The sequence below is a fragment of the Entelurus aequoreus genome, linkage group LG15 (assembly GCF_033978785.1).
Source record: "Entelurus aequoreus isolate RoL-2023_Sb linkage group LG15, RoL_Eaeq_v1.1, whole genome shotgun sequence".
NCBI classification, from domain to species: domain Eukaryota; kingdom Metazoa; phylum Chordata; class Actinopteri; order Syngnathiformes; family Syngnathidae; genus Entelurus; species Entelurus aequoreus.
Genome location: NC_084745.1, coordinates 56,704,485 through 56,729,591, shown reverse-complemented (window position 1 = coordinate 56,729,591; position 25,107 = coordinate 56,704,485). Strand labels below are relative to the sequence as shown.

The 25,107-nt window shown below is 35.9% G+C and overlaps 2 protein-coding genes across 13 annotated transcripts in view; both read right to left on the bottom strand.

Moving 5' to 3' along the window:
* LOC133630287 (rho GTPase-activating protein 12-like) overlaps nt 1-3,185 on the bottom strand; it is a 119,916-nt gene extending 116,731 nt beyond the window's left edge. For all 7 annotated transcript variants that reach the window (XM_062021805.1, XM_062021806.1, XM_062021808.1 and 4 more), the window contains exon 1: nt 3,062-3,185. The gene's annotated coding sequence lies outside the window, so the exon portion shown is untranslated. The remainder of the gene's footprint in view (nt 1-3,061) is intronic.
* A 6,319-nt stretch (nt 3,186-9,504) lies between these two features.
* Nucleotides 9,505-25,107, bottom strand: part of LOC133630285 (U2 snRNP-associated SURP motif-containing protein-like) — a 36,508-nt gene continuing 20,905 nt past the window's right edge. For 3 of the 6 annotated variants that reach the window (XM_062021799.1, XM_062021801.1, XM_062021803.1), the window contains 15 exons: nt 23,708-23,812; nt 23,570-23,636; nt 22,258-22,424; nt 22,025-22,187; nt 21,882-21,961; nt 21,728-21,815; nt 21,516-21,653; nt 17,554-17,743; nt 17,404-17,484; nt 17,290-17,341; nt 14,742-14,871; nt 10,222-10,332; nt 10,036-10,157; nt 9,812-9,991; nt 9,505-9,742 (listed from right to left, as the gene is read on the bottom strand). In XM_062021799.1, the coding sequence (XP_061877783.1) occupies nt 9,604-9,742; nt 9,812-9,991; nt 10,036-10,157; nt 10,222-10,332; nt 14,742-14,871; nt 17,290-17,341; nt 17,404-17,484; nt 17,554-17,743; nt 21,516-21,653; nt 21,728-21,815; nt 21,882-21,961; nt 22,025-22,187; nt 22,258-22,424; nt 23,570-23,636; nt 23,708-23,812 (1,813 nt within the window). In that variant the 3' untranslated portion in view covers nt 9,505-9,603. The remainder of the gene's footprint in view (nt 9,743-9,811; nt 9,992-10,035; nt 10,158-10,221; nt 10,333-14,741; nt 14,872-17,289; nt 17,342-17,403; nt 17,485-17,553; nt 17,744-21,515; nt 21,654-21,727; nt 21,816-21,881; nt 21,962-22,024; nt 22,188-22,257; nt 22,425-23,569; nt 23,637-23,707; nt 23,813-25,107) is intronic. The other 3 variants (XM_062021800.1, XM_062021802.1, XM_062021804.1) reach the window with 1 other exon arrangement.

Here is a 25,107-nt window from a genome sequence, read left to right as displayed (position 1 = left end):
TCAGATATGTTGATATTATTTTGTAGGCTCGTTTTGTTCAAGAAAATCCTGTTTTTTATGGCAAACCCACAAAATATGCAACAATTTCCCCCCAAAAGTAGTAAGTCATTGGAGCCTTAAATATGTCATAACAACATTGTTTTGATTCATTATTATTTTCTGAGCAACGACAGTTTAAAAAAATCCCACGAAAAATAAATTCCAATCATTAAAAAGTACAAAATAACTCATACATTTTTTTTTTTTTTTTACTTTTAACTTTTTAAGTTATTAATATTTGTTATATTTTTTTATTTGTTTGTTTCATGACATTTTTGTCCTAGAAAGTTGAGTTTTTCTATGCCAAACACCACAAAATATGATTTTCTGAGCAATGACAGTTTAAAAAAATCCCATGAAAAATAAGTCCTACTTTATTTACAATTACATTTTTAGATCAACTTCAGATCGTTTTTCTTATTTATGTGTTTTATTTTTTATGTGTTTGTTTTATGCTCTTTTTGTCATGTAACTTGTAGTTTTTTTTTATGGCAAAAACACAACAACACAATCTTTTTTCAAAGTGTAATATTTGATGTGAAGTCATTGGATCCTTAAATATGTCAATCATTCACAACAACATTGATTTTGATTCTTTTTTTTTTTTTTAAGCAAAGACAGCTTAAAAAAAATCCCACTAACATTCTCAGGGACCCAAAAAGGTCCCAATCATTAAAAAGTACAAAATAACTCATACTTTTTTTTTTTTTTTAACTTCTAACACTTAAGTCTCTAAATCATTTCATTTTTTTTTCATTTTCATGTTTATTTCAAATATGTAGACAAAACAAAAACAACAAATTTTGAAAAAACAACAACAAAAAAGCCATTCAAGAATGAATAACAAAAACAATAATAATAATAATAATAATAATAGTAATAATAAAAAGCAAAAGAAACAAGAAATGAAAATAAACATTTAATGTAAACATATCCGAAAAGGAGTGAGAAGAAGTAAAAACTTATGTACTCCCACCCCTCTTATTACTTACTGTATGTTTAATAATAATAATAGTATATAAAAATGTTATGTCATATAAATACATATACATATATATATCAACATCAGATCTTTTTAAGTTATTAATATTTTTTTTATTTTTTATTATTTGTTTGTTTCATGACATTTTTGTCCTAGAAAGTTGAGTTTTTCTATGCCAAACACCACAAAATATGATTTTCTGAGCAATGACAGTTTAAAAAAATCCCACGAAAAATAAGTCCTACTTTATTTACAATTACATTTCTAGATCAACTTCAGATCGTTTTTCTTATTTATGTGTTTTATTTTTTATGTGTTTGTTTTATACTTTTTTTTGTCATTTTTTTATGGCAAACACACAAAATATGCAACATTTTCCCCAAAATAATATTTCAAAGTGTAATATTTGATGTGAAGTAATTGGAGCCTTAAATATGTCAATCATTCATAACATTTTGTTTCATTATTATGTTTTTAGTAATGACAGTTTAAAAACAAACACTAACATTATTTGGGCTCCAAAAGGTTCTCACTCATAAAAGTGTGAAAAATAATTCATAGTTTTTTTTGTTTTTTTTTAACTTTCAACACTTAAATCTTTAGACCAACTTCACATCTATCTGGCGATTATATGTTTGTTGGTTTTTTTGTATTTATTTGTTTTATGCCCCTTTTTGTCATATTATATTATAATATTTCAAAGTGTAATATTTGATGTGAAGTAACTGGAGCCTTAAATATGTCAATCATTCACAACAACATTGATTTTGATTCATTATTATGTTTTCAGTAAAGACAGTTCAAGAAAAAAAACATCCGTTATTAATTCCGCGTAGTGTTGTTCAGAACAATCTTTGTTAAAACTTCATGAAATGTCATGAAAAACTTTAGAAAACATTAAAAACTTCACAAAAACATGAAGAACTAACATGAAAAACATCATGAAAACATGAAAAACTGTATGAAAACGTGATAAAACTTTATGAAATACATGAAGGACTAACATGAAAAACATCATGAAAACATGAAAAACTGTATGAAAACGTGATAAAACTTTATGAAATACATGAAGGACTAACATGAAAAACATGAAAAGTATTTGTTGAAACCCTAATCCTCAAGTTTGGTCCTGGAAACCCAAAAAAATAAGTTATTTTTTTTATTTTCAAGACTTTAATCTTTAGATCAAATTCAGATATGTTGATATCATTTTTTTAAGCTCGTTTTGTTCAAGAATATCCTGTTTTTTATGGCAAACCCAAAAAATATGCAACAATTTCCCCCCAAAAGTAGTAAATAATTGGATCCTTAAATATGTCAATCATTCACAACAACATTGATTTTGATTCATTATTATGTTTTGAGTAAAGACAGTTCAAGAAAAAAAAACTATATTAGAGTCGACATTGCAACTTTTTCTCCTCACGTTTTTGCTCTTTTATTCCACTTTTTTGGTGACAATATTATTGGAATCACAACAGATCTCAATGTTGGTATCAACTTTGATCCAAAACCCCCCAGCAGCCTGCAGGGAGTGACTATTAAACCCCGAGTGTGGATGTCAAGTGTCTCTTGCTCCATCGAGTGTGATATCGACACTGCAGCACCACCTGTGTCTTTGTGTGCGTCTGCAGCCTTTTGTCCCTGTCCTTCATCCAGCCCATGACGTGACGACCATGTGCGTGGAAACGTCAATAAAGATTGCGCAAATAAACACAATAATCCACGTGTCTGGGCACTGATTAGGACCATGCATATCCTCCGGTGTCACCCGCAGGAGGCCGGCCGAAAAAGGGGCACCACGAGCGGGGAGGAGCCGCCGGGCACACCGCTGGAAAGCTCGGTTAAAAAGTGCACGTGTCGCGGGAACACGAAGGTCGTGGACTTGATGTCGTGAAACATTTCCACACTCCAAACCGTTGTTTTTTTTGGCGTGGCGGGGATTTTTTTTGGACAAAGCACGCAGGTTGATTGATATCAACAAGATCGACACGCAACCAAGTGACAAAGAATGGCGACAAGAAAGAAGCTTAGACTGACCTGAAAAAGTCCAACGTTGTTTTGTTTGAGGAGCTGAGAGATGTTTTCCCTGCCGACTCAGTATCGACAATCCGCAGCTTCCATCAGCATTGTCCTTCTGCGGGGTGGGCGGGATCATCCCAACATCGAAACGCCGATACCGAGGTGGTGTCTGATATGTGTGCCTGTTTATTTCCACCATAGTCATACTTCATATTGCAACACAATCTAAAATATTATTTTTTTTATTTACCTACTATTGAGTTTTATCTGTATTACTATTCAAATTAAATCATTCCAGAATTTTAACACATTCGCGTAACAAAAGCATTGGTGGACCTGTATTTAACGGTATCAGGTTGACAACAAAATGTGCAGTATCGCCGTGCCTCGATAACAACGCAACTTGATTGGCTCGATCACTTCCGCCTTGCGTGAGGGCGGGAAGTGTTTGTCCGGAACCCGGAAGTGGTACGGCGTTTTATTTTTAATTTAAAATTTAAAGCGAATTATGTTACAAAAACAACAAAACGCGCACAAACTAAGACAGTTAATGAAAAAAATGTTATATATATCGCAATAAAAAAATACAAGTTATGTACGTTTGTAAAAGGTGTTGATAAAGTTGTAAAGAACAAAGACTTTGTGTTTAGTAACTCCATAAATGAGCTTAAATGATCGATTTAAACATCAAAAAAGAGATGATTTATGTATTTGAAAAAGTTTCTTCTAAATTGTCATTTCCATATACAAAACTTACCTTTGTAACAGTCAAGCAAATATTTACTAAAGTCAGAGGTTGATGTTTCTAAACATTTTTCATTATAAAATGGAATAAAAGTTTTATCAAATATAGTTTTGAAAATGTTTTGCATAATTGGTACATCTAATGAATTACCATCAGAAGCATTATATTTATTTGTAGGAATTGTCAAAAACTAAGGAAATGATAGAACAACATTACAGTTCATCCATTTTGATAGTTTTCATTTTCAAATCATAACAAAATATATGGATTTTGGGTTTTTTTTTTCCTTTAGGGCTCCCAGGGACCATAAAGGGTCTAAGTCATTAAAATTTTAAAAACAAGTCCAATAATTTTTTTAATTTTTTTATTTAACGCTTACAGTAAATCTCTACAGTAAATTATTTAAAAAAAATAAAATTAACAAAAAGATTTTATGCCTTTTCTGTCAAGACAACTTAGTTTTTTTATAATAAAAGTGAAATATGCAGTATTTCCCCCACTGCCCAAAACATTCAGAAAGCAATGTTTGATGGGAAGTAATTAGAGCCTTAAAAAGATAAATAATGCAGGACACCATTGATATTAATTCATTGTTATTTTTGAGTAATCACAGTGAAAAGATAAATAAAATCCCATTAAATATATTTAGGATCCAAAAGGTGACCCACTCATAAAGTGATGCATTTGTATTAGTTGTTTTTTTTACTTTCAACACTTAAGTTACGAGATCAACTTCAGATATATCTGTCCATTTTATGTTTAAACTATTATTTTGTTTGTTTTATGCTCTTTTGTCAAAGAAAACGTTGACGTTTTTGTATGGCAACCACACAATATATGCAACATTTTCCACATAAAACATTTTAAAGTGAAATATTTGAAATAATTGGAGCCTTGAATAGGTCAATAATTCATTATAACATTGATTTTTTTTTTTTTTAAGCAATGGCGAAAAAAGAAAAATAGACAAAAGAAAAAAACAGCCTGCATGGCAGCTTTGTGTCAACATTGCAACTTTTTGTAGTTAGATTTCACCTCATTCCACTTTATTTCATGTTTATTTTTGCAACAGCATTTCCAGAATGTGTGGCGGGCCGCTAAACAATTAGCTGCAGGCCGCAAATGGCCCCCGGGCCGCACTTTGGACACCCCTGATCTAGAGCTACTATGACTACGCTTTTAAATGTCATTTTATATTCAGGAATGGGAATTGGGAAGAAAAAATAATAAAAAATGAAGTTTGAAATTTAATTTTGAAACACAAACGTGACAAAAAGCAATACTTCGATGTCATAGAAATGTTATATTTTCAAATACACAATATAATAATTAGCTGAAATAATGATGTTTCTCATATTCCGACACTGCAGTCTTAACTTTATAACTTCCAGTTCCAGACTAAGAAACAACATATTTTTAGGACATTTATTTAGTTTTTGCTGACTGATTTTTATTTTGGTTACACAAAATGAGAATTAAATCGATTTTTTTTAAAAATGTTTTAACTAGTTGTTGCTCTTCCGACACGGACAAAAAAAGAAACCTTAGTTCTTCGATTTTATTGTTTGTATTTCAAAATGAAAATCAACTCAAGAAAACTTTTTTTTTCTTTTTCTAAACAATATTCCAAATAAACAATTGTTTTATTTCATGAAAACAAAATCCACTGACCAAAACTTAGCCCGACGGACAAATGAAGTGTTTGAGGGTGGGGGGGGGGATTAGGTGCCGAAACACCGATTGGACACGTTGGTCAGCTGACGATGTGGTTTGTTGTACTGCACACTACATGTTTGTAGTAGTTAGGACTAGTTTTAGTAGTACTTCCTTCATTTCGAGGTAAAGTTGACATTTTTCAAAAATATATATACAATTAAAAGGCAGTTTTGTCCTCTTTCTACAACATGCTCATCTTTTCTATGCCAAGGCACTAATATTATATATTTACTTATTATGTAGTACAGGGGTCGGCAACCCAAAATGTTGAAAGAGCCATATTGGGACCAAAAAATACAAAAACAAATCTGTCTGGAGCCGCAAAAAATTAAAAGCCATATTACATACAGATAGTGTGTCATGAGATATAAATGTAATTAAGAGGACTTAAAGGAAACTAAATGAGCTCAAATATAGCTACAAATGAGGCATAATGATGCAATATGTACATATAGCTAGCCTAAATAGCATGTTAGCATCGATTAGCTTGCAGTCATGCAGTGACCAAATATGTCTGATTAGCACTTCACACAAGTCAATAACATCAACAAAACTCACCTTTGTGCACTCACGCACAACGTTAAAAGTTTGGTGGACAAAATGAGACAGAAAAAGAAGTGGGATAAGACACGTCCTAGAAAGTCGGAGAAAGCTATACATGTAAACAAGCTAGGGTGAGTTCAAGGACCGCCAAAATTAGTAGGACAAAAACGGCGCTCGCCAAATACTCCAATCAGTGAAGCATGTTTAATATAAACAGTGTGCTTTATAACAATTAGGGAGGTTTGTGTCATGTTTGTCCTCCTACAGAAACCATATTAGAACAAAAAATATATTTTTTTCCCGCTCATCTTTTTCCATTTTTCATACATTTTTGAAAAAGCTCCAGAGAGCCACTAGGGCGGCGCCAAAGAGCTGGTAAGGTTGCCGACCCCTGGTGTAGTAGGATCAACGTGTGGCTGCTGCCATCTGCTGGACGAGGGTGGAATTGCACTGCCTGTCACTTGTAATTGTCTAACCAATTAAGGGAAGGTGGGTGGTTTCCAAGGGAATGTTGGAGTAAAAACTAATGTGTACTTGATGTACTTTGACATGGAAGTTGACGTCTTCTTCTGCTGGTCGTGGACATGTTCTTCCCCACAAACACTTAACTCTCAAAGTGTTTTTCAAAAGTACAATATACCCCAAATTGAAGTGTTTTTCCACAGGAGTACTTTATGGCCTGCTGACAGTTGTGTTGGAGAAGAATCAGGGGTGTCCAAAGTGTGGCCCGCGGAATATTCTAAAAATAAATGATTAAAAAAAAAAAAACTGTAATAAAAGAGGTGCAATCTAACAAGAAAAAGTTGCAATGTTTACTCTAATGACACAAAGCTGCCTTGTAGGCTGCTTTTTTTTTTCTCTTTAAAACTGTCACTGGTCCAAAAATGATGAATCAAAATCAATGTTATGAACTATTCAATGTTGCAATTCCTTCACATCAAATATTCCACTTTGAATATTTATTTTGGGGAAAAAATGTCATTTTTTCTGTTTGCCATTTTAAAAACCAAAGTTTGCTGAGACAAAAAGGGCATAAAAAAAGCAATTAATGGATAGATCTTAAGAGCATCTAGAGATTTGATCATTGAAAGTAAAAAATAAAATAAAAATTTTATTTTTATGAGTAGGCGCTCTTTTGGATCACCGATCATTTTAGTTGGATTTTTTGTCTGGTCAAAAAATAATGAATCAAAATGTTATGAATGATTGACATATTTAGGGCTCTAATTACTTCACATCAAATATTACACTTTGAAAATATTGCAAATTTTATGTTTGCTGTAAAAAAAAAAAAACTAGTAAAAATCGATGGATAAATCTAAAAGTGGATTTAAAGACTTGAGCGTTGAAAATAAAAAAATAAAAAAGTATGTTAACATTTTTATGATCCCTTTAGGATCCTTGATCAATTTATTAGGATTTTTTTTTTAAAACTTATAGCTAAAAAAAAATAATAATCACAATCAATGTTATGAATTGACATATTTAAGGCTCTAATTACTTCACATCAAATATTACACTTTGAAATATTTTTAGGGGAAAATATTGCATAGTTCAGATTCGCAATTAAAAAAAAAAAAAAAGTTTCAGACCAAAAAAAAAAGGATAGATCTAAAGATTTGGGAATTGAAAGTAAAAAATAAAATAAAAAGTATGACTTAACATTTTTATGAGTGTGAAAATAATAATGAATTAAAATCAATATGATGAATTATTGGCATATTTAGGAATCTAATTACTTATCAAATATTACACTTTGAAATGTTGTTTTTGAAAATATTGCATATTTTGTGTTTGCAAGAAAAAACTGTTTTCTAAGACAAAAAGGGCATTAAAAAAATGGATAAATATAAAGTGGATCTAAAGATTTGAGCATTGAAAGTAAACAAAATTAAATTAAAAATGATGACTTCACATTTTATGAGTGGGGGAATTTAGGATCCTTCATCATTTTAGATGCATTTTTAAACACTTTTAATGCTCAAAAAATCACAATCAATGTTATGAATGATTGACATATTTAAGGCTCCAATTACTTCACATCAAATATTACACTTTGAAATAGTTTCTGGTGGAAAATATTGCATATTTTGTGTTTTTGTAATTAAAAAAAACAGTTTTAAGGAGCATACAACTAAATATAAAACACATCTGAAGTGGATTTAAGCCTGGAGAAAAATAAATGACTTTTTTTTTTCTGGGTCCCTGGAACACACCTTGGGGGAGCCCTAAATGTTCTGATTAAATGTATTGTAAGGTGAGGGTGATACACCCTGCTGTAACACAGGTGAGAGTGATACACCCTGCTGTAAGAAAGGTGAGAGTGATGAAAGGTGAGAGTGATACACCCTGCTGTAAGAAAGGTGAGAGTGACACACCCTGCTGTAAGAAAGGTGAGAGTGATACACCCTGCTGTAAGAAAGGTGAGAGTGATACACCCTGCTGTAAGAAAGGTGAGAGTGACACACCCTGCTGTAAGAAAGGTGAGAGTGACACACCCTGCTGTAAGAAAGGTGAGAGTGACACACCCTGCTGTAAGAAAGGTGAGAGTGACACACCCTGCTGTAAGAAAGGTGAGAGTGACACACCCTGCTGTAAGAAAGGTGAGAGTGACACACCCTGCTGTAAGAAAGGTGAGAGTGATACACCCTGCTGTAAGAAAGGTGAGGGTGATACACCCTGCTGTAAGAAAGGTGAGAGTGATACACCCTGCTGTAAGAAAGGTGAGAGTGATACACCCTGCTGTAAGAAAGGTGAGGGTGATACACCCTGCTGTAAGAAAGGTGAGAGTGATACACCCTGCTGTAAGAAAGGTGAGAGTGATACACCCTGCTGTAAGAAAGGTGAGAGTGACACACCCTGCTGTAAGAAAGGTGAGGGTGATACACCCTGCTGTAAGAAAGGTGAGAGTGATACACCCTGCTGTAAGAAAGGTGAGAGTGACACACCCTGCTGTAAGAAAGGTGAGGGTGATACACCCTGCTGTAAGAAAGGTGAGGGTGATACACCCTGCTGTAAGAAAGGTGAGGGTGACACACCCTGCTGTAAGAAAGGTGAGGGTGATACACCCTGCTGTAAGAAAGGTGAGGGTGATACACCCTGCTGTAAGAAAGGTGAGAGTGATACACCCTGCTGTAAGAAAGGTGAGGGTGACACACCCTGCTGTAAGAAAGGTGAGGGTGATACACCCTGCTGTAAGAAAGGTGAGAGTGACACACCCTGCTGTAAGAAAGGTGAGAGTGACACACCCTGCTGTAAGAAAGGTGAGAGTGACACACCCTGCTGTAAGAAAGGTGAGAGTGACACACCCTGCTGTAAGAAAGGTGAGAGTGATACACCCTGCTGTAAGAAAGGTGAGAGTGACACACCCTGCTGTAAGAAAGGTGAGAGTGACACACCCTGCTGTAAGAAAGGTGAGAGTGACACACCCTGCTGTAAGAAAGGTGAGAGCGCCTGATACGAAATGAACATTTTATTAGGAGGACTAGAAAACGAAGAGCAGACTAGCGTGTTGACATTTTGTACAATATAAAACAACAAGTAGACCACCTGGTCTTCAGTGTTTGCTCTTCTTGGACTTTTTGTGGGATCTGTGCGGGGATCTGGACTTGGACCGCGACTTCTTGGCCGACTTCTTGGGCGTCCTGGAGCGCGACCGCCTGGAGCGTTTGGGCGTGCGAGGAGACGACGGAGATCTGGGAGGTTGGAGGAGCCGGTGTTAGTTTGGCCCAGAAGGCAGGACACTTTTTAGGCGGGTCCGGTACCTCTTGGAGGACTTCTTGTTGGAGGTCCGAGGAGAGTCTTTGTGGGAGGACCGCGTGGACGTGTCTTTGGAGTAGGAGCGCTCTGAGCGAGGAGAGGCGGAGCGTCCTCGCCTGCTGCCTCGTGTGGGACTGAGAGAGCCGCTGTGACGTCGCTTCCTGTCAAGTGCAGAGGACACAGATCTGTACACACCTCACACACCACCTCCACCTACACCTCCACTCACTTGTCTTTCCTGGTGGGCGTGTCCTCCTTCTCCTTCTCCTTCTTCAAGTCTTTCAGGCGAGCGTCCACCTTCTCCTTGTCCTTCTTCTCCTTCTCACGCTCCATCTTCTCCTTCTCCTTCTCCTGCAGGACGTCGTGACCACAATGAAGACACTCCCTACATGTGGCGTCCACCTTCTTCTTCTACCTTCTGCAGGAGTTTGTCTCTGTAGTGCTCCACTTGCTCCTGGAGGCTCTGGCCGGCCTTCTTGGGCCTCTTGCCCGACTCCAACTCGTCCTGGAACTTCATCACCTTCACCTGCACACAGACACGTTTAAGTAACGTACAGGTGTGCAAAGTGCGGCACATTCTAACAAAGACTTTTACAAGAAACTTCAAAAAGAGTAATAAAAGAGCAAACAGGTGGAATGTAAGGAGAAAAAGTTGCAATGTTCACTAATAACACAAATTGTTTTTTCATTTTTATTTTAAACTGTCATTGCTCAAAAATAATAATAAATCAAAATCAATGTTGTTGTGAATTATTGACATATTTAAGGCTCCAATTACAACAAATATTATATTTTGTAATATGTTTTTAAGGAAAATATTGAATTTTTGTGTGTTTTTGCCATTAAAAAAATTCTATGATAAAAGGGCTTAAAACAAAAACATAAAAAAATAATATTTATTATATTATTTTATGTATTTTGTGTTTTTGCCAAATAAAAACAAACGTTTCTATGCCAAAAAAAGGCATAAAACAAATGAAAAACGTTATAAAAAATAAATACTTCTAATCGACGGATGAAGCTGATCTAGAAATTCAAGCGTCAAAAGTAAAAAAAAAAAAAGAAATATGATTTTTTTTTTTTAAACTGTCATTGCTCAAAAATAAATCAAAATCAATGTTGTTGTGAATTATTGACCTATTTAAGGCTCCAATTACAACAAATATTAATAATAATAATAATAATAATAGATTTTATTTGTAAAAAGCACTTTACATTGAGCAAACAACCTCAAAGTGGTACAGTGTATAAAAAAATAAAAAATATATAATAAAATAAATAAATAAAAATAAAAACTACAACAGCCTAATAGCCAGAACTAGCACGCATAAATCTAAAAAAAGTTTTTTTTAAAAGCATCCACAGTCTGTGGTTCCCTCAGGTGGTCAGGGAGAGCGTTCCACAGACTGGGAGCGGCGGAGCAGAAATATTATATTTTGAAATGTTTTTAAGGAAAATATTGCATTTTTTGTGTTTTTGCCATAAAAAAATTCTATGATAAAAGGGCTTAAAAGAAAAACATTAAGAAATAATATTATATTATTTTATGTATTTTGCCAAATAAAAACAAACGTTTCTATGCCAAAAAAGGCATAAAACAAATGAAAAAACGTTATGAAAAATAATCGATGGATGAAGCTGATCTAGAAATTCAAGCATCAAAAGTATTTTAAAAAAAAACATGACATTTTTAACACTTATGAGTGGGGGGGCTTATGGATCACTCAGCTTTTTTTTTTTTTTTTTAAACTGTCATTGCTCAAAAATAATAACAAATCAAAATCAATGTTGTTGTGAATTATTGACATATTTAAGGCTCCAATTACAACAAATATTATATTTTGTAATATGTTTTTAAGGAAAATATTGCATTTTTTCGTGTTTTTGCCATAAAAAACACTATGATAAAAGGGCTTAAAACAAAAACATTAAAAAAATAATATTTATTCTATTATTTTGTATATTTTGTGTTTTTGCCAAATAAAAACAAATGTTTCTATGCCAAAAAAAAGGCATAAAGCAAATGAAACAACTTTATAAAAAATAAATACTTATAATCGATGGATGAAGCTGATCTAGAAATTCAAGCGTCAAAAGTAACAAGAAAAAGAAAAAAGAAAAAAAAGACATTTTTAACACTTATGAGTGGGCGGGGCCTTATGGATCCCTGAGCTTTTTTTTTTTTTTTAAACTGTCATTGCTCAAAAATAATAAATCAAAATCAATGTTGTGAATTATTGACCTATTTAAGGCTCCAATTACAACAAATATTAATAATAATAACTTTACATTGAGCAAACAACCTCAAAGTGGTACAGTGTATAAAAAATAAATAAAAAGATAATAAAATAAATTAATAAAAATAAAAACTAGAACAGCCTAAAAGCCAGAACTAGCATGCATAAATCTAAAAAAAAAAGGCTTTTTTAAAAGCATCCACAGTCTGTGGTGCCCTCAGGTGGTCAGGGAGAGCGTTCCACAGACTGGGAGCGGCGGAGCAGAAATATTATATTTTGAAATGTTTTTAAGGAAAATATTGCATTTTTTGTGTTTTTGCCATAAAAAAATTCTATGATAAAATGGCTTAAAAGAAAAACATTAAAAAATAACATTATATTATTTTATGTATTTTGCCTAATAAAAACAAACGTTTCTATGCCAAAAAAGGCATAAAACAAATTAAAAAACGTTATGAAAAATAAATACTTATAATCGATGGATGAAGCTGATCTAGAAATTCAAGCATCAAAAGTATTTAAAAAAAAAACATGACATTTTTAACACTTATGAGTGGGGGGGCTTATGGATCCCTGAGCTTTTTTTTTTTTTTTTTAAACCGTCATTGCTCAAAAATAATAACAAATCAAAATCAATGTTGTTGTGAATTATTGACATATTTAAGGCTCCAATTACAACAAATATTATATTTTGTAATATGTTTTTAAGGAAAATATTGAATTTTTTCGTGTTTTTGCCATAAAAAAACACTATGATAAAAGGGCTTAAAACAAAAACATTAAAAAAATAATATTTATTCTATTATTTTATGTATTTTGTGTTTTTGCCAAATAAAAACAAACGATTCTATGCCAAAAAAAGGCATAAAGCAAATGAAACAACTTTATGAAAAATAAATACTTATAATCGATGGATGAAGCTGATCTAGAAATTCAAGCGTCAAAAGTTAAAAAAAAAAAGAAATATTACTTTTTTTTTTAAACTCATTGCTCAAAAATAATAAATCAAAATCAATGTTGTTGTGAATTATTGACCTATTTAAGGCTCCAATTACAACAAATATTATTATTAATAATAATAATAATAATAGATTTTATTTGTAAAAAGCACTTTACATTGAGCAAACAACCTCAAAGTGGTACAGTGTATAAAAAATAAATAAAAAGATAATAAAATAAATAAATACAAATAAAAACTAGAACAGCCTAAAAGCCAGAACTGGCATGCATAAATCTAAAAAAAGGCTTTTTTAAAAGCATCCACAGTCTGCGGTGCCCTCAGGTGGTCAGGGAGAGCGTTCCACAGACTGGGAGCGGCGGAGCAGAAATATTATATTTTGAAATGTTTTTAAGGAAAATATTGCATTTTTTGTGTTTTTGCCATAAAAAAATTCTATGATAAAAGGGCTTAAAAGAAAAACCATTAAGAAATAATATTATATTATTTTATGTATTTTGCCAAATAAAAACAAACGTTTCTATGCCAAAAAAGGCATAAAACAAACGAAAAAACTTTATAAAAAATAAATACTTATAATCGACGGATGAAGCTGATCTAGAAATTCAAGCGTCAAAAGTATTAAAAAAAAAGAAACATGACATTTTTAACACTTATGAGTGGGGGGGGGGCCTTATGGATCACTCAGCTTTTTTTTCTTTTTCTTTTTAAACTGTCATTGTTTAAAAATAATAAATCAAAATCAATGTTGTTGTGAATTATTGACATATTTAAGGCTCCAATTACAACAAATATTATATTTTGAAACATGTTTTTAAGGAAAATATTGAATTTGTTTGTGTTTTTGCCATAAAAAAAATCATATGATAAAAGGGCTTAAAACAAAAACATTAAAAAATAATATATTATTTCATATATTTTGCCAAATAAAAAAAAACCTTTCTATGCCAAAAAAGGCATTGAGCAAACGAAAAAACTTTATAAAAAATAAATACTTATAATCGACGGATGAAGCTGATCTAGAAATTCAAGAGTCAAAAGTATTACAAAAAAGAAAAAAAAGAAGTATGACATTTTTAACACTTATGAGTGGGGGAGGCCTTATGGATCACTCAGCTTTTTTTTTTTTAAACTGTCATTGCTCAAAAATAATAATACATCAAAATCAATGTTGTTGTGAATTATTGACCTATTTTAGGCTCCAATTACAAATATTATATTTTGAAATATGTTTTTAAGGAAAATATTGCATTTTTTTGTGTTTTTGCCATAAAAAAAATTCTATGATAAAAGGGCTTAAAACAAAAACATTAAAAAATAATATTTATTATATCATTTTATGTGTTTTGTGTTTTTGTCAAATAAAAACAAACGTTTCTATGCCAAAAAAAGGCATAAAACACATGAAAAAACTTTATAAAAAATAAATACCTATAATCGACGAATGAAGCTGATCAAAAAGAAATATGACATTTTTACCATATGGATCCCTGAGCTTATTTTATTTTTTTAAACTGTCATTGCTCAAAATCTAAGGAATCTAAATCACTATTGTTATGAATTATTGACCCATTTCGGACTCCAATAGTTACACGCACGCACACAGTATTGGTTTTTTAAGCATGCTTTGATAGTTGAGTGTGGGCCCTCAGTGGACTTATTGAGCGGACTCCTTGACTTTGTATCTAAGTTCCACAGTGTGGTCACATGGAGAAGACATCAAAAAAGTGACTCTCTCACTTCTATCTCCCGTAGCTTCGTGCGCTTCTCCTCGTTCATCTTCAGGTCCACGTCGTCCCTGATGGCGTTGGAGTACCCGGGCGTGTCCACTGAGCGGGGGCTCCTGTCCTCGTCGCTGTTGTCGTTGGGCCTTTAAACACGGAGCACACTTTTGTTCACAAGGTGCTCACACCACTAAGTCCCTCCAGGAAGTTGTGGTGTCACAAATTCACATTTCAGCCAATCGGCGTCACGGAATTAGTCTGAGAGCGTCAACGGTCTAATCAAAACTTAAGTAGTTTGTTTCTTGCCTTGACGAGGCAGGAACAACAATCTAACAATCAGGGGCCGTACTTATCAAGCTTCTCAGAGTGCCATTTTACACTTAAGTCCTGAGAATTTGCGAAATTTAGTCCTACTCTCAAACTTAAGAATAAAAGCTTTTTATCAACGTTCTTAAGTCTAAGAATCACTCCTACTCTCCACGATATTTAAGAGACCTTCAGAGGTGTCTTAAGTGGTTAGGAGTTGCCAGCAGGGGGTGGCACTGAGGCGAGAGAGACGTGCGCCAACGTTCAGGGAACGGAACAATGTTGTTGTTTTTTTGATGACGAGCAGCTGATCAAACGGTATCGTTTAGACAGAGCGGATATTATTTTTGTCACAGATTTAATACTTTTCGATTCCTTGTTGATTTCTGCATGTGTCTGCAGTGGGCTAGTATATATAGAGCCACCCACACCAGTTTCAAATTAGTTGCCTAATTAATGAATTGGAAAGAAAATGTTATGACAGTAGCGTATGTGTGTGGCCGTGAGGTGAGTGACGTCAGTGAGTGTGTGGGCGATAGAAGAGAGGGAGCGGTAGCGTGAGCGCCGGCGGGGACTAGTTTGTTTTGTATTATTTTGTAGTTTATTGTCAAAATATACACTCCCATTGTCCACTTAAATATTTCCAAGATATTTCTTTATTCTTAGACAACGGATTCCCTTCCGTGATTGGTCATTTCTATGGACACAGAAATGACGTCACCTAAAATTCCGTTTACGGCACATAGTAATGTCGTAATTCAGCTCTGAGTGTGACACTTAAGATTCAGTCCTACACTTCGCTGAAAGTGTGAGTAAGACGCTTGATAACTAACTTTTAAGTGCAGCTTTCAGTGAAGAATTTATTTACTCTTAAGTCAACTCTTAGCAGACTTCTTAGGAGTAATTCTAAGAAGCTTGATAAGTACGGCCCCAGACCTACGTCCTCTTCCTGTCTACGGCGCTAAGCCCTCTGGGTAATGTAGTATGAAAACATTTACATGAATTTACATTTTTTCTATCCAGGGTAAAATAAATCAGAACTCTTTTGAAGCGTAAAACCTATAGATTAAGAATGTCTGCAACTTGTGGGTGACTGAGCAGACAGCGAACAAAAAGAAAGCTTTTTTATGATTATAATGAAATATTACGCATGAAAACAGTACAATAATTTGACAACGAGCTCTACGTTAAACAGGTCCTATTATGCAAAACCAACTTTTCTTACCTACTCATACCTATTTTTATGTATTCGGGATCATCTCAAGTCCCAATAATGTGAAATCCAACTATGGCGGAGATTTTTATAAAACAATCTTGCTTTCTTCCAAATTTCCTGGCCGATTTGTGACGTTTTCCCCCAAATGTGACGTCAAAGGATATCTCTGTATATGGTAGAAATTTACCCAGAGTGCTTTGCGAGAGTCCACCATTGTAATCCGCGCTGTTGTCAATAAGCTCCTTTTTTCTGCATCCTCTTGTTATGGGGCAGACTGGCTCGTACATGCACACGCATCTTCCGCTCTTGCCGTTTCTAATACAAAGTAGCGTACAGTTCTAACTTATCGGTCAGTAGTCTCGCTGTGGAAGCGCTAAAAACTACAAACAAAGATGAGGGGAGAAGACGCAGTCAAAGTGGAGGCACGTAAATAAGACCGCGCACAAAAAAAGAATGTCAGAAAAGATTGTAAAACATCACCTATGCAACATTTTGAGCAAAAAAAACACCATTATATGTTATGTAGACCACAAGGAAGTGTTTGAATGTAGAAAAAATAAAATATGACCACTTTAATGCGCCTTTTGTATTAAAATACACCCGAATAGACCCGCTCATCGGCTGTGAGCCTTATAATCCCTAGCGCTTTATGGTCCGAAAAATAGAGCATGGAAAAAAAATCGTAATATGACCCTTTTAAAGTCTATGAGGTAACATTTTTGTTAAAACCCTGCTTTTTTAGGTTAAGGTTACAAAAAACAATAAAACTTTTGATAGGTGGTATCCTTTTTGATAGGTGACTTGTCCAGGGTGTACCCTGCCTTCCGCCCGTGTGAAGCTGGGATAGGCTCCAGAACCCCCCGCAACCCCGAGAGGGACAAGTGGCAGAAAACGGATGGATGGATAAATTCATAACTAAGCCTCGAAATATCCCAACTTTTTCTGCAACATTGTGAAAAAGCTGCGGTAATTCAGGCTTTCCAGGCCACAACAACCACAATAAAAGCCCTGGAGGGACTGATAGTGATGGTTAAACACTCACCTCTTGCCCTCTTCAGGTTGTTCAAAAGCTTCCCACTTTGATGTGGTCACAGCTGAGCAACAAACACAAAAAGGTGTTTAAAAGACGTTAAAGATGCCAAGTTTGTTGTCTCACCTTGAGACGCCAGCTCAGACTCATCCACAGCTTCCCACTTGGAGGGCGCCACCTTAAACGTGGCCTCCTTGGACTGGTCGACTTTAGAGGACAAATTCAATGAGTACCTTTGTTCATCGTCACCGTCGTCGTGACCTAGGTTTTACTCACAGGGAATGCCATCGAGGTCCTCCTCCATGGGCTTGATGGGAACGCCGTCCAGGTCGTCCAGGGGCGCCCCGTCAATCACCGCGCCATCAATGGCCCCCGCGTCAATGGGGATCCCGTCCACGTCTTCTAGTGGAGAGGCGTCCCCGTAGTCGCCTATCGGAGCGCCGTCGATGTCCTCTGCTGGCTCCGCCTACAACGTCACAGAGACAGCGGTGTTGGACGGACTAATTCAGTTCTGGCTCAAAAAAGGTATTTTCTGTTTTAAGGGATTGCACACTGGGAGTGAAGTTTTTCAGGTATCTGAGTACCTTTTTCACAAGTGAAGGAATTGGGACAGCATCTGCAGTAATGTGGTCCATGTACTGGACTAAGTGAGAACTTAGTCCCTACCCTCGCCTATGGAGACCAGGTGAGGGTTTCCCCTAGATTGCCAACATAGCTTTGGTGTTGGGGGCGCAGTCAACATGACATAATTAGCATAATCTGCGATTATGCATATATTTTCTTTAAAAAGGCTAAAAAAAATGTAATACATACATTTAAAACCAAATCAGTGTTAATAAGCATCAGCATATGTTTTTCTTCAATCATTTTGCTCTATTTTTACACTTTTAAAAAATTTGTACAACATACTTAGAGAATTTTTGCTACTTTTTAGAGACTTCTCCAATCCTTTCACTTTTTTTCTTTAAATCAAAAACAACTCAAAATAAATGTAGCATCTTCTTCTGATGTTATTATAGACTGTACTTGTGTTAAGAGACTCCTTACTCCTGTCCCTTAATGTACGCGACGAACAGCGAGAGCTGCAGCAAGCCTCTGTGATGTCATCTCATCATCCAGTTTGGCAGCCGAATAGTGCAAAAATAATAGGCTGTATTAATATATAAAATTATATAGATATGCTGTAAATCCTGGACTATAAGCCGCTACTTTTTTCTTGTACTTTGAACACTGCGGCTGATAATCCAATCCAATCCACTTTATTTGTATAGCACATTTAAACAACAGAAATGTTTCCAAAGTGCTGCACCACATTAAAAACAATATTCAAATATTATCCTTAGCTCCACCAATGACTGAATAAAAACACAAAATAAATAAATATAAAACCAATATAAAAACCATATAAAAATAAATATGATTAAAAACTATTTTAAAGGGTAAAATCAATTAAAACAAATATAAATCAAAATTTTAAAAACACAGAAGACCTCATAAGACGGTGCGGCTAATTTTTGGATTTTTCTCCAATAACAGCCATAAAAACAAACAAAAAAAACACAAGCAAATACACCAAAAAAGTGTTAGTATGTGTTTTATCTTTTGTGCTAAGTCGCCATCTTATGGATAAGTTCCTCACTGCAGGTGTCTTTCCATTTACGGGTAGTGCTTTGTTTTTTGGCCTAAAACAATATTGTTTATTGGCAATAATTTGTAGGTCAATATATCGTCGGGCAAGTACATGAAGAGAAAACCATGCAGGAAGTCTGGGTTTTTCCTACTAAAGACTGCTGCCTTTCTTGACCCAGACAGTAGGAAGTAAACGGACGAATGAATGTAACGGTGAACTGTATAATGATAAACCGTGGTAAAATTCCAGACGGTTAGTAATACCGTTTAAATTTTCAATTACGTCAAAGTCATTAATTGATGCACTTTAGGCAACACTGCTTACTTCCTGGAAACGGAAGCCTCGCAGTGCAGCGCATGTGCACTAGAGCTAGAGAAAAACATTTGTTGTTGCAGTTTTATTTTGAAAATGCAACATAGCGTCCTTCGTCAGCTGCTGGGACAGAGTTAGCGTGCAGCAGGTGATGTGTCGGGAACGTTGTCACAACTTGTTTATAAAGTCTTGGACTGGGATGTTCACTCGTCCTATATTTAACTGCTAACTTTGTCAGTGTTCCAATAACATCGATACTAGCTCAAATGTTTTGTCATCTCATCAAATTGAACGCAGGCTGTGTTGTCAGTGAGCAACAAAGATTGTGTATTAAATAGGAGTGGAATCACTCCCGTTTATTTTTGTTGGCCAAACTACTGCACTGAACTACTTGGTGTTGTTGAACAAAGCTTGTTTATTAGACTTTATCTTCATTGGCCAAACTGCTTTGTGTTTTATATTGATATCAAAAAGTAAACACCATATTTTTTAACATTTGTGTTTTTTTTATTTAACAAAGTTATTACTTTAAACACATTCATGTTCATATTTTATGGATGTACAGTAAATTCCTATATGACATATTTCTGCTGAAACTCTTAATGGATTTCTCCCAATACAACAAGTACATGTACACACCTTAGTACATGTAAACTTTAAAAAAATACCTCTATGAAAATGTAAAAATACAGATAAAGGCATCATGTAATGAGAAAAAGCTGACATGTTGGTATTATCAATGAACAAAAACACAAATATTTGTCTTTAAATATATGGATAACGTTTGTCGAGAGCAGTTTTATTAGATATTACAAATTACATGATGGGTCATGTGTACACCCCAACACTGTTTTACCAAACATAATGAATAATCTTGATTTCAATATTGATAAATATAATCGATTTTATTATTTTGGCCATAATAGTGCAGCCCTCTATGTAAGACTGGCTCTCATACATGAACACAATTGTTATCTATATGAACAAAAAGTGCAGGTTACGTCTTGTCTTGCACAATTTATATTTTCTTTATTTATTTAACTTATTAACTTTCTGCCATATTACTTTGTTTACAATGCTTGTGTTGCTTTCATATGCACATTCCATTTCTACTTGAGGTACATACATTTTGAATGTTTTGTTTTTTAAATAAAAGTTGGTTAAAAGACTTCAGTAAAGGTAATTTTTCAAAATTTTGAGCACAAATACCGTGATAATTTTGGTCTCCATAACCGCGATAATAAATGTTCATAGAGTGACAACTCTATTAGGAATACAATAGAAGATTTAGACATATTAGATATACTTAAAGTATAATCAAGTGTTGGTGTAGATCTTTTAAATCTGGTTTTCCTTGTAGAATAAAAACAAGTATCTTCCAGGGGCCGTACTTATCAAGCTTCTTAGAGTGCCATTTTACACTTAAGTCCTGAGAATTTGCGAAATTTAGTCCTACTCTCAAACTTAAGAATAAAAGCTTTTTATCAACGTTCTTAAGTCTAAGAATCACTCCTACTCTCCACGATATTTAAGAGACCTTCAGAGGTGTCTTAAGTGGTTAGGAGTTGCCAGCAGGGGATGGCACTGAGGCGAGAGAGACGTGCGCGAACATTTAGGGAGCGGAACGATGTCCTGGATTTGTTTGATGACGAGCAGCTGATCAAACGGTATCGTTTAGACAGAACGGGTATTATTTTTGTCACAGATTTAATACTTTTCGATTCCATGTTGATTTCTGCATGTGGCTGCAGTGGGCTAGTATATATAGAGCCACCCACACCAGTTTCAAATTAGTTGCCTAATTAATGAATTGGAAAGAAAATGTTATGACAGTAGCGTATGTGTGTGGCCGTGAGGTGAGTGACGTCAGTGAGTGTGTGGGCGAGAGAAGAGAAGATAGGGAGCGGTAGCGTGAGTGCCGGCGGGGACTAGTTTGTTTTGTATTATTTTGTAGTTTATTGTCAAAATATACACTCCCATTGTCCAATTACATATTTCCAAGATATTTCTTTATTCTTAGACAACGGATTCCCTTCCGTGATTGGTCATTTCTATGGACACAGAAATGACGTCACCTAAAATTCCATTTACGGCACATAGTAATGTCGTAATTCAGCTCTGAGTGTGACACTTAAGATTCAGTCCTACACTTCGCTGAAAGTGTGAGTAAGACGCTTGATAACTAACTTTTAAGTGCAGCTTTCAGCGAAGAATTTATTTACTCTTAAGTCAACTCTTAGCAGACTTCTTAGGAGTAATTCTGAGAAGCTTGATAAGTACGGCCCCAGATGTTTACCTCCTCAGGCACTGGAACAGGCTCCTTGTCGGCGGCCAGGTTGACGAGGCCCAGGAAGATGTTCTGCAGCTTGATGAGGAAAGGATCGGGATACACGGCCCAGTCCTCCCACGCTCGGAAGCACGCCATCACGCGTTGCTGTTACCATGGAGACCACACAGCTGAGTGTCTCATCCAAGAGGCTTTGGGAGAGGTCTGTTCTCCTGGCTCACCTTAAAGTTCTCACTCTGGAGGTGGCCCTGGATGCTTCTGTAGGTGGCGTTGAGGTCGGAGAACATCTGGCAGAGCTTGTTCTCGAAGCTGGCGAGGAGAGAGAGTCTCAGTGTGAGGTGAAGAGCAGCTGAGTGTGGACAGAAAGCGACTGACTATTTCCTGTAGTAGGAGGCGTTGGCCACTTTGGCCGAGGAGTTGTAGAGCACGTCAGACACCAGATACAAGCGAGCGATCTGAAAGCACAGCAGGTGTTTTAGTGTCTGCAGCTCAGTCTTCTCCTCGCGCCGTCCGCTTGCCTTCTTGGGCAGAGGAGTCTTGAGGATGGAAAGAGACTCGGCGACACATTCCACGATCTCTTCCGCAGCTTCGGCGCGATTGAGACAAAACAACATGGCCTCCGCCACGTCGCCCCTCCTGGGCGTCAAAGCGCGCAGCATCTCCTCCAGCTTGTCGCGCTCGCTGCACACAAGCATGGCAACAAAAGGTCAGCCAAGTGTGACCGTGGACCTGGAAGATCGGCAAGTCTTACTCTTCTTTCAAGCCGCCTTTCTTGATGGACTCGTCGTCGTCGTCCTCCTCCTCCTCTCCGTCGTCGTACGGGCCGTGCAGGTACGGATTGAGAGGAGGCGGGCGCCACAGAGAGCCATTCTTGAACATTCTAAAGTCGTCTGTTCGCCATTTGACCGGAGCTTCGCCCTGCAAACGTCAACATGTCCAGTTAGCAGCAAAGTTGTAGACGACCACAAAGTCCCCCGCTGGGCATCATTTGGATCATTTTAGTTAAAGGGACTGCTTTTAAATTAATTTTTTTTAAATATAAGAAGAACATCAGCAGCGAGCTTATGTTACCTTGGTGGTTTAACAGAACTTATATATTTTTCAAAATGACTAATTACCCTAAACTCCGGACTATAAGCCGCCACACTTTGAACCCTGCGGCTTATTAAACGGTGCAGCTAATTTATGGATTTTTCTTCGCTGACGGCCTTAACGCAAAGAGTAAAAAAAGTAAGAAAAAAAACAAACAAGGCAAATACACATAGAAGTGCTGTTCCATCTTCTGGCCATCCATAGCGTTTCTACTCGTATGGATTCTTCATCACTCCAAGCAACGCTTGTCAGTTTTACAATATAACTAAAACATATCTCACCTACTAAACCGTCCCATGTGTGATGTCTGTAGGAGTGTTTTCATGCATATTTGTACTTGCTATTCAAGCTAGCATCGTTGGCATTAGCTAATATGCGAACACATTTACGAGTGTCATTGTTAGCATGATTACCCTACGATGGCATTCTTTGGAGTTATTGAGGCTGATCGGAGAGCGAGCTTCCACAACTAGTGGGTCCATGACGAGGACTTTTGTTTTGTCTGATCAGCCGTTTTACTGCCTCGTTACAAACACTGTTTGGAAACAATTAAGCTATGTAAATAAACATTTACAAAATCTTTCCGTGTAAATAACTAATTTCACAACGTATATACTGTATCTGCTGCTTAGTCGGATGCGGCTAATATATGGAAAAACATTTTCCTCCTAAAATTTAGTGGGTGCGGCTTATATACTGGTGCGCTCTATAGTCCGGAAAATTCGGTACTAACCATCAGTAGTTTTACTGTGGTTATTATTATTAACATTTATTGTTACATCACTAAATGATAGCTAATGTAGTCGCTAAACTTTACCTGATCGCTGTCATTAGCTGACTACACACAAAGCTAAAATATATGTGTGTGTATTATGTACGTCTTTACAACACTGGAAAGTTAGCGCCCTCTAGGCATCCGTTTAAGGGTTGTCCTTAAACTAAGTGCTGAGTTTATGAGAATATACACACACCTGCAGGATGGTGTAGAGCTTCCAACGGTAGTAAACGTGGGCTGGACTCTGGTTCTCAAACAGAAACCTTGAAAACAATTCAAAAGCGTTAGCCGGCAGTCGGCAAAGCTTGCAGCAAAGCCGGCGGGCGGGGCTCACCTGTACATGGGGTTGCTGATTTCTCGGTTCATGATCATGGCTTCAAACATTGGGCCTTCACGCACCACAAACTCGATCATTCGGTGGATGAGAGAGAGCAAATTCCTACAAGAAAGACACAGTTAAAGCAAACAATTCAGACCGGCTGCACGTCGCTTAAGTTCTTTGTAAAGACGGCTGCTTTTCAACTGTCGCCTCCCCGGGTTAAACTACTTCGATTGGGCAGGAACTGCACATCCCCGTGACACAGTCGGTGAGGAAATAAATCATTTTAACAAATAATTACAAAAGGAAATTTAATAGACTGAGAGCAAGCCTTTAAAGTGCGGCCTGGGGGGCCATTTGCAGCCCACGGCTCATTTTTTTATGTGCTCGAGAAGAGCAAGAAGGTGTTATGTGCTAAAATGTTGGTACTCACAAGCCTGTTTGCGTCCTTGAAATATCCAACAGTCCACAAAGTCTCTTTGCAATTTAAATATATTGACCTAGTGGTTAATGTTTTTCATCACATTACATTAGTTTATTTAAAAGTAAATATTTGCTGACTGATGGGTTAGAAGGGATAGTTTGGTTCCCCGACCACCTCGCTTACTGCACTTCTGTTAAACATGGAACACAGATATTAAAACTAACATTAACGACAAAAGTGACACACAAATAAAAAGTAATATACTTTGCTTCATGCGACTAATGCTGCTCATACAGAAACGTCACGTTTCATTTATCACAAATTAGTACAATTGTAAAGAGACTTCACAAACAACTGTAAATTACTTGTTAGTATGGCTGCAACGATTAAATCGATCAGGAAAAAAAAAAGGTTTGATTTATTTTCGGTTGCTTTAATTAAGCGTTTAATGATTGCAACTTGACCAAATCAGGACTGCATGGAGTTCCTCGAACTTAAAATACGCACACATGGTTTTGACACGAGAGCGATGGTGTGTGCGCCGTTTCTTCATTTTATTACAGTGTTTATGTACATTTATTACGAAAAAAAAATTGTTAGGGCAAGCAGGAAAATTGTTTATTTACCGGTAAACTATTTTCCCTAAAATAGGCTACAAAATGGGAATTGTCCGATTACTCGATTAATCGAAGAAACTTGCAGGGGGTGTAACGATTAGTTTTAACAATAATTTGATTCAAAGGTGTGTTTGTGCTATTGCGCCCATCTTTTAAACAAATTCGCTCACTGCAGGAGCGGCATTGTCCTTCCATTTAGTGCTTTCGGCCGGAAGTAGAAGTGCCGTTCCGTCTTCTAGCCATCCATAGCGTTTCTACTCGAATGGATTCTTCATTCATCACTCCAAGCAACATTTGTAAGTTCTACAATATAACTAAAACTATGATTTCTTACTAAACTGTCCCATGTGATATGTCTGTAGGGGTGTTTTCAT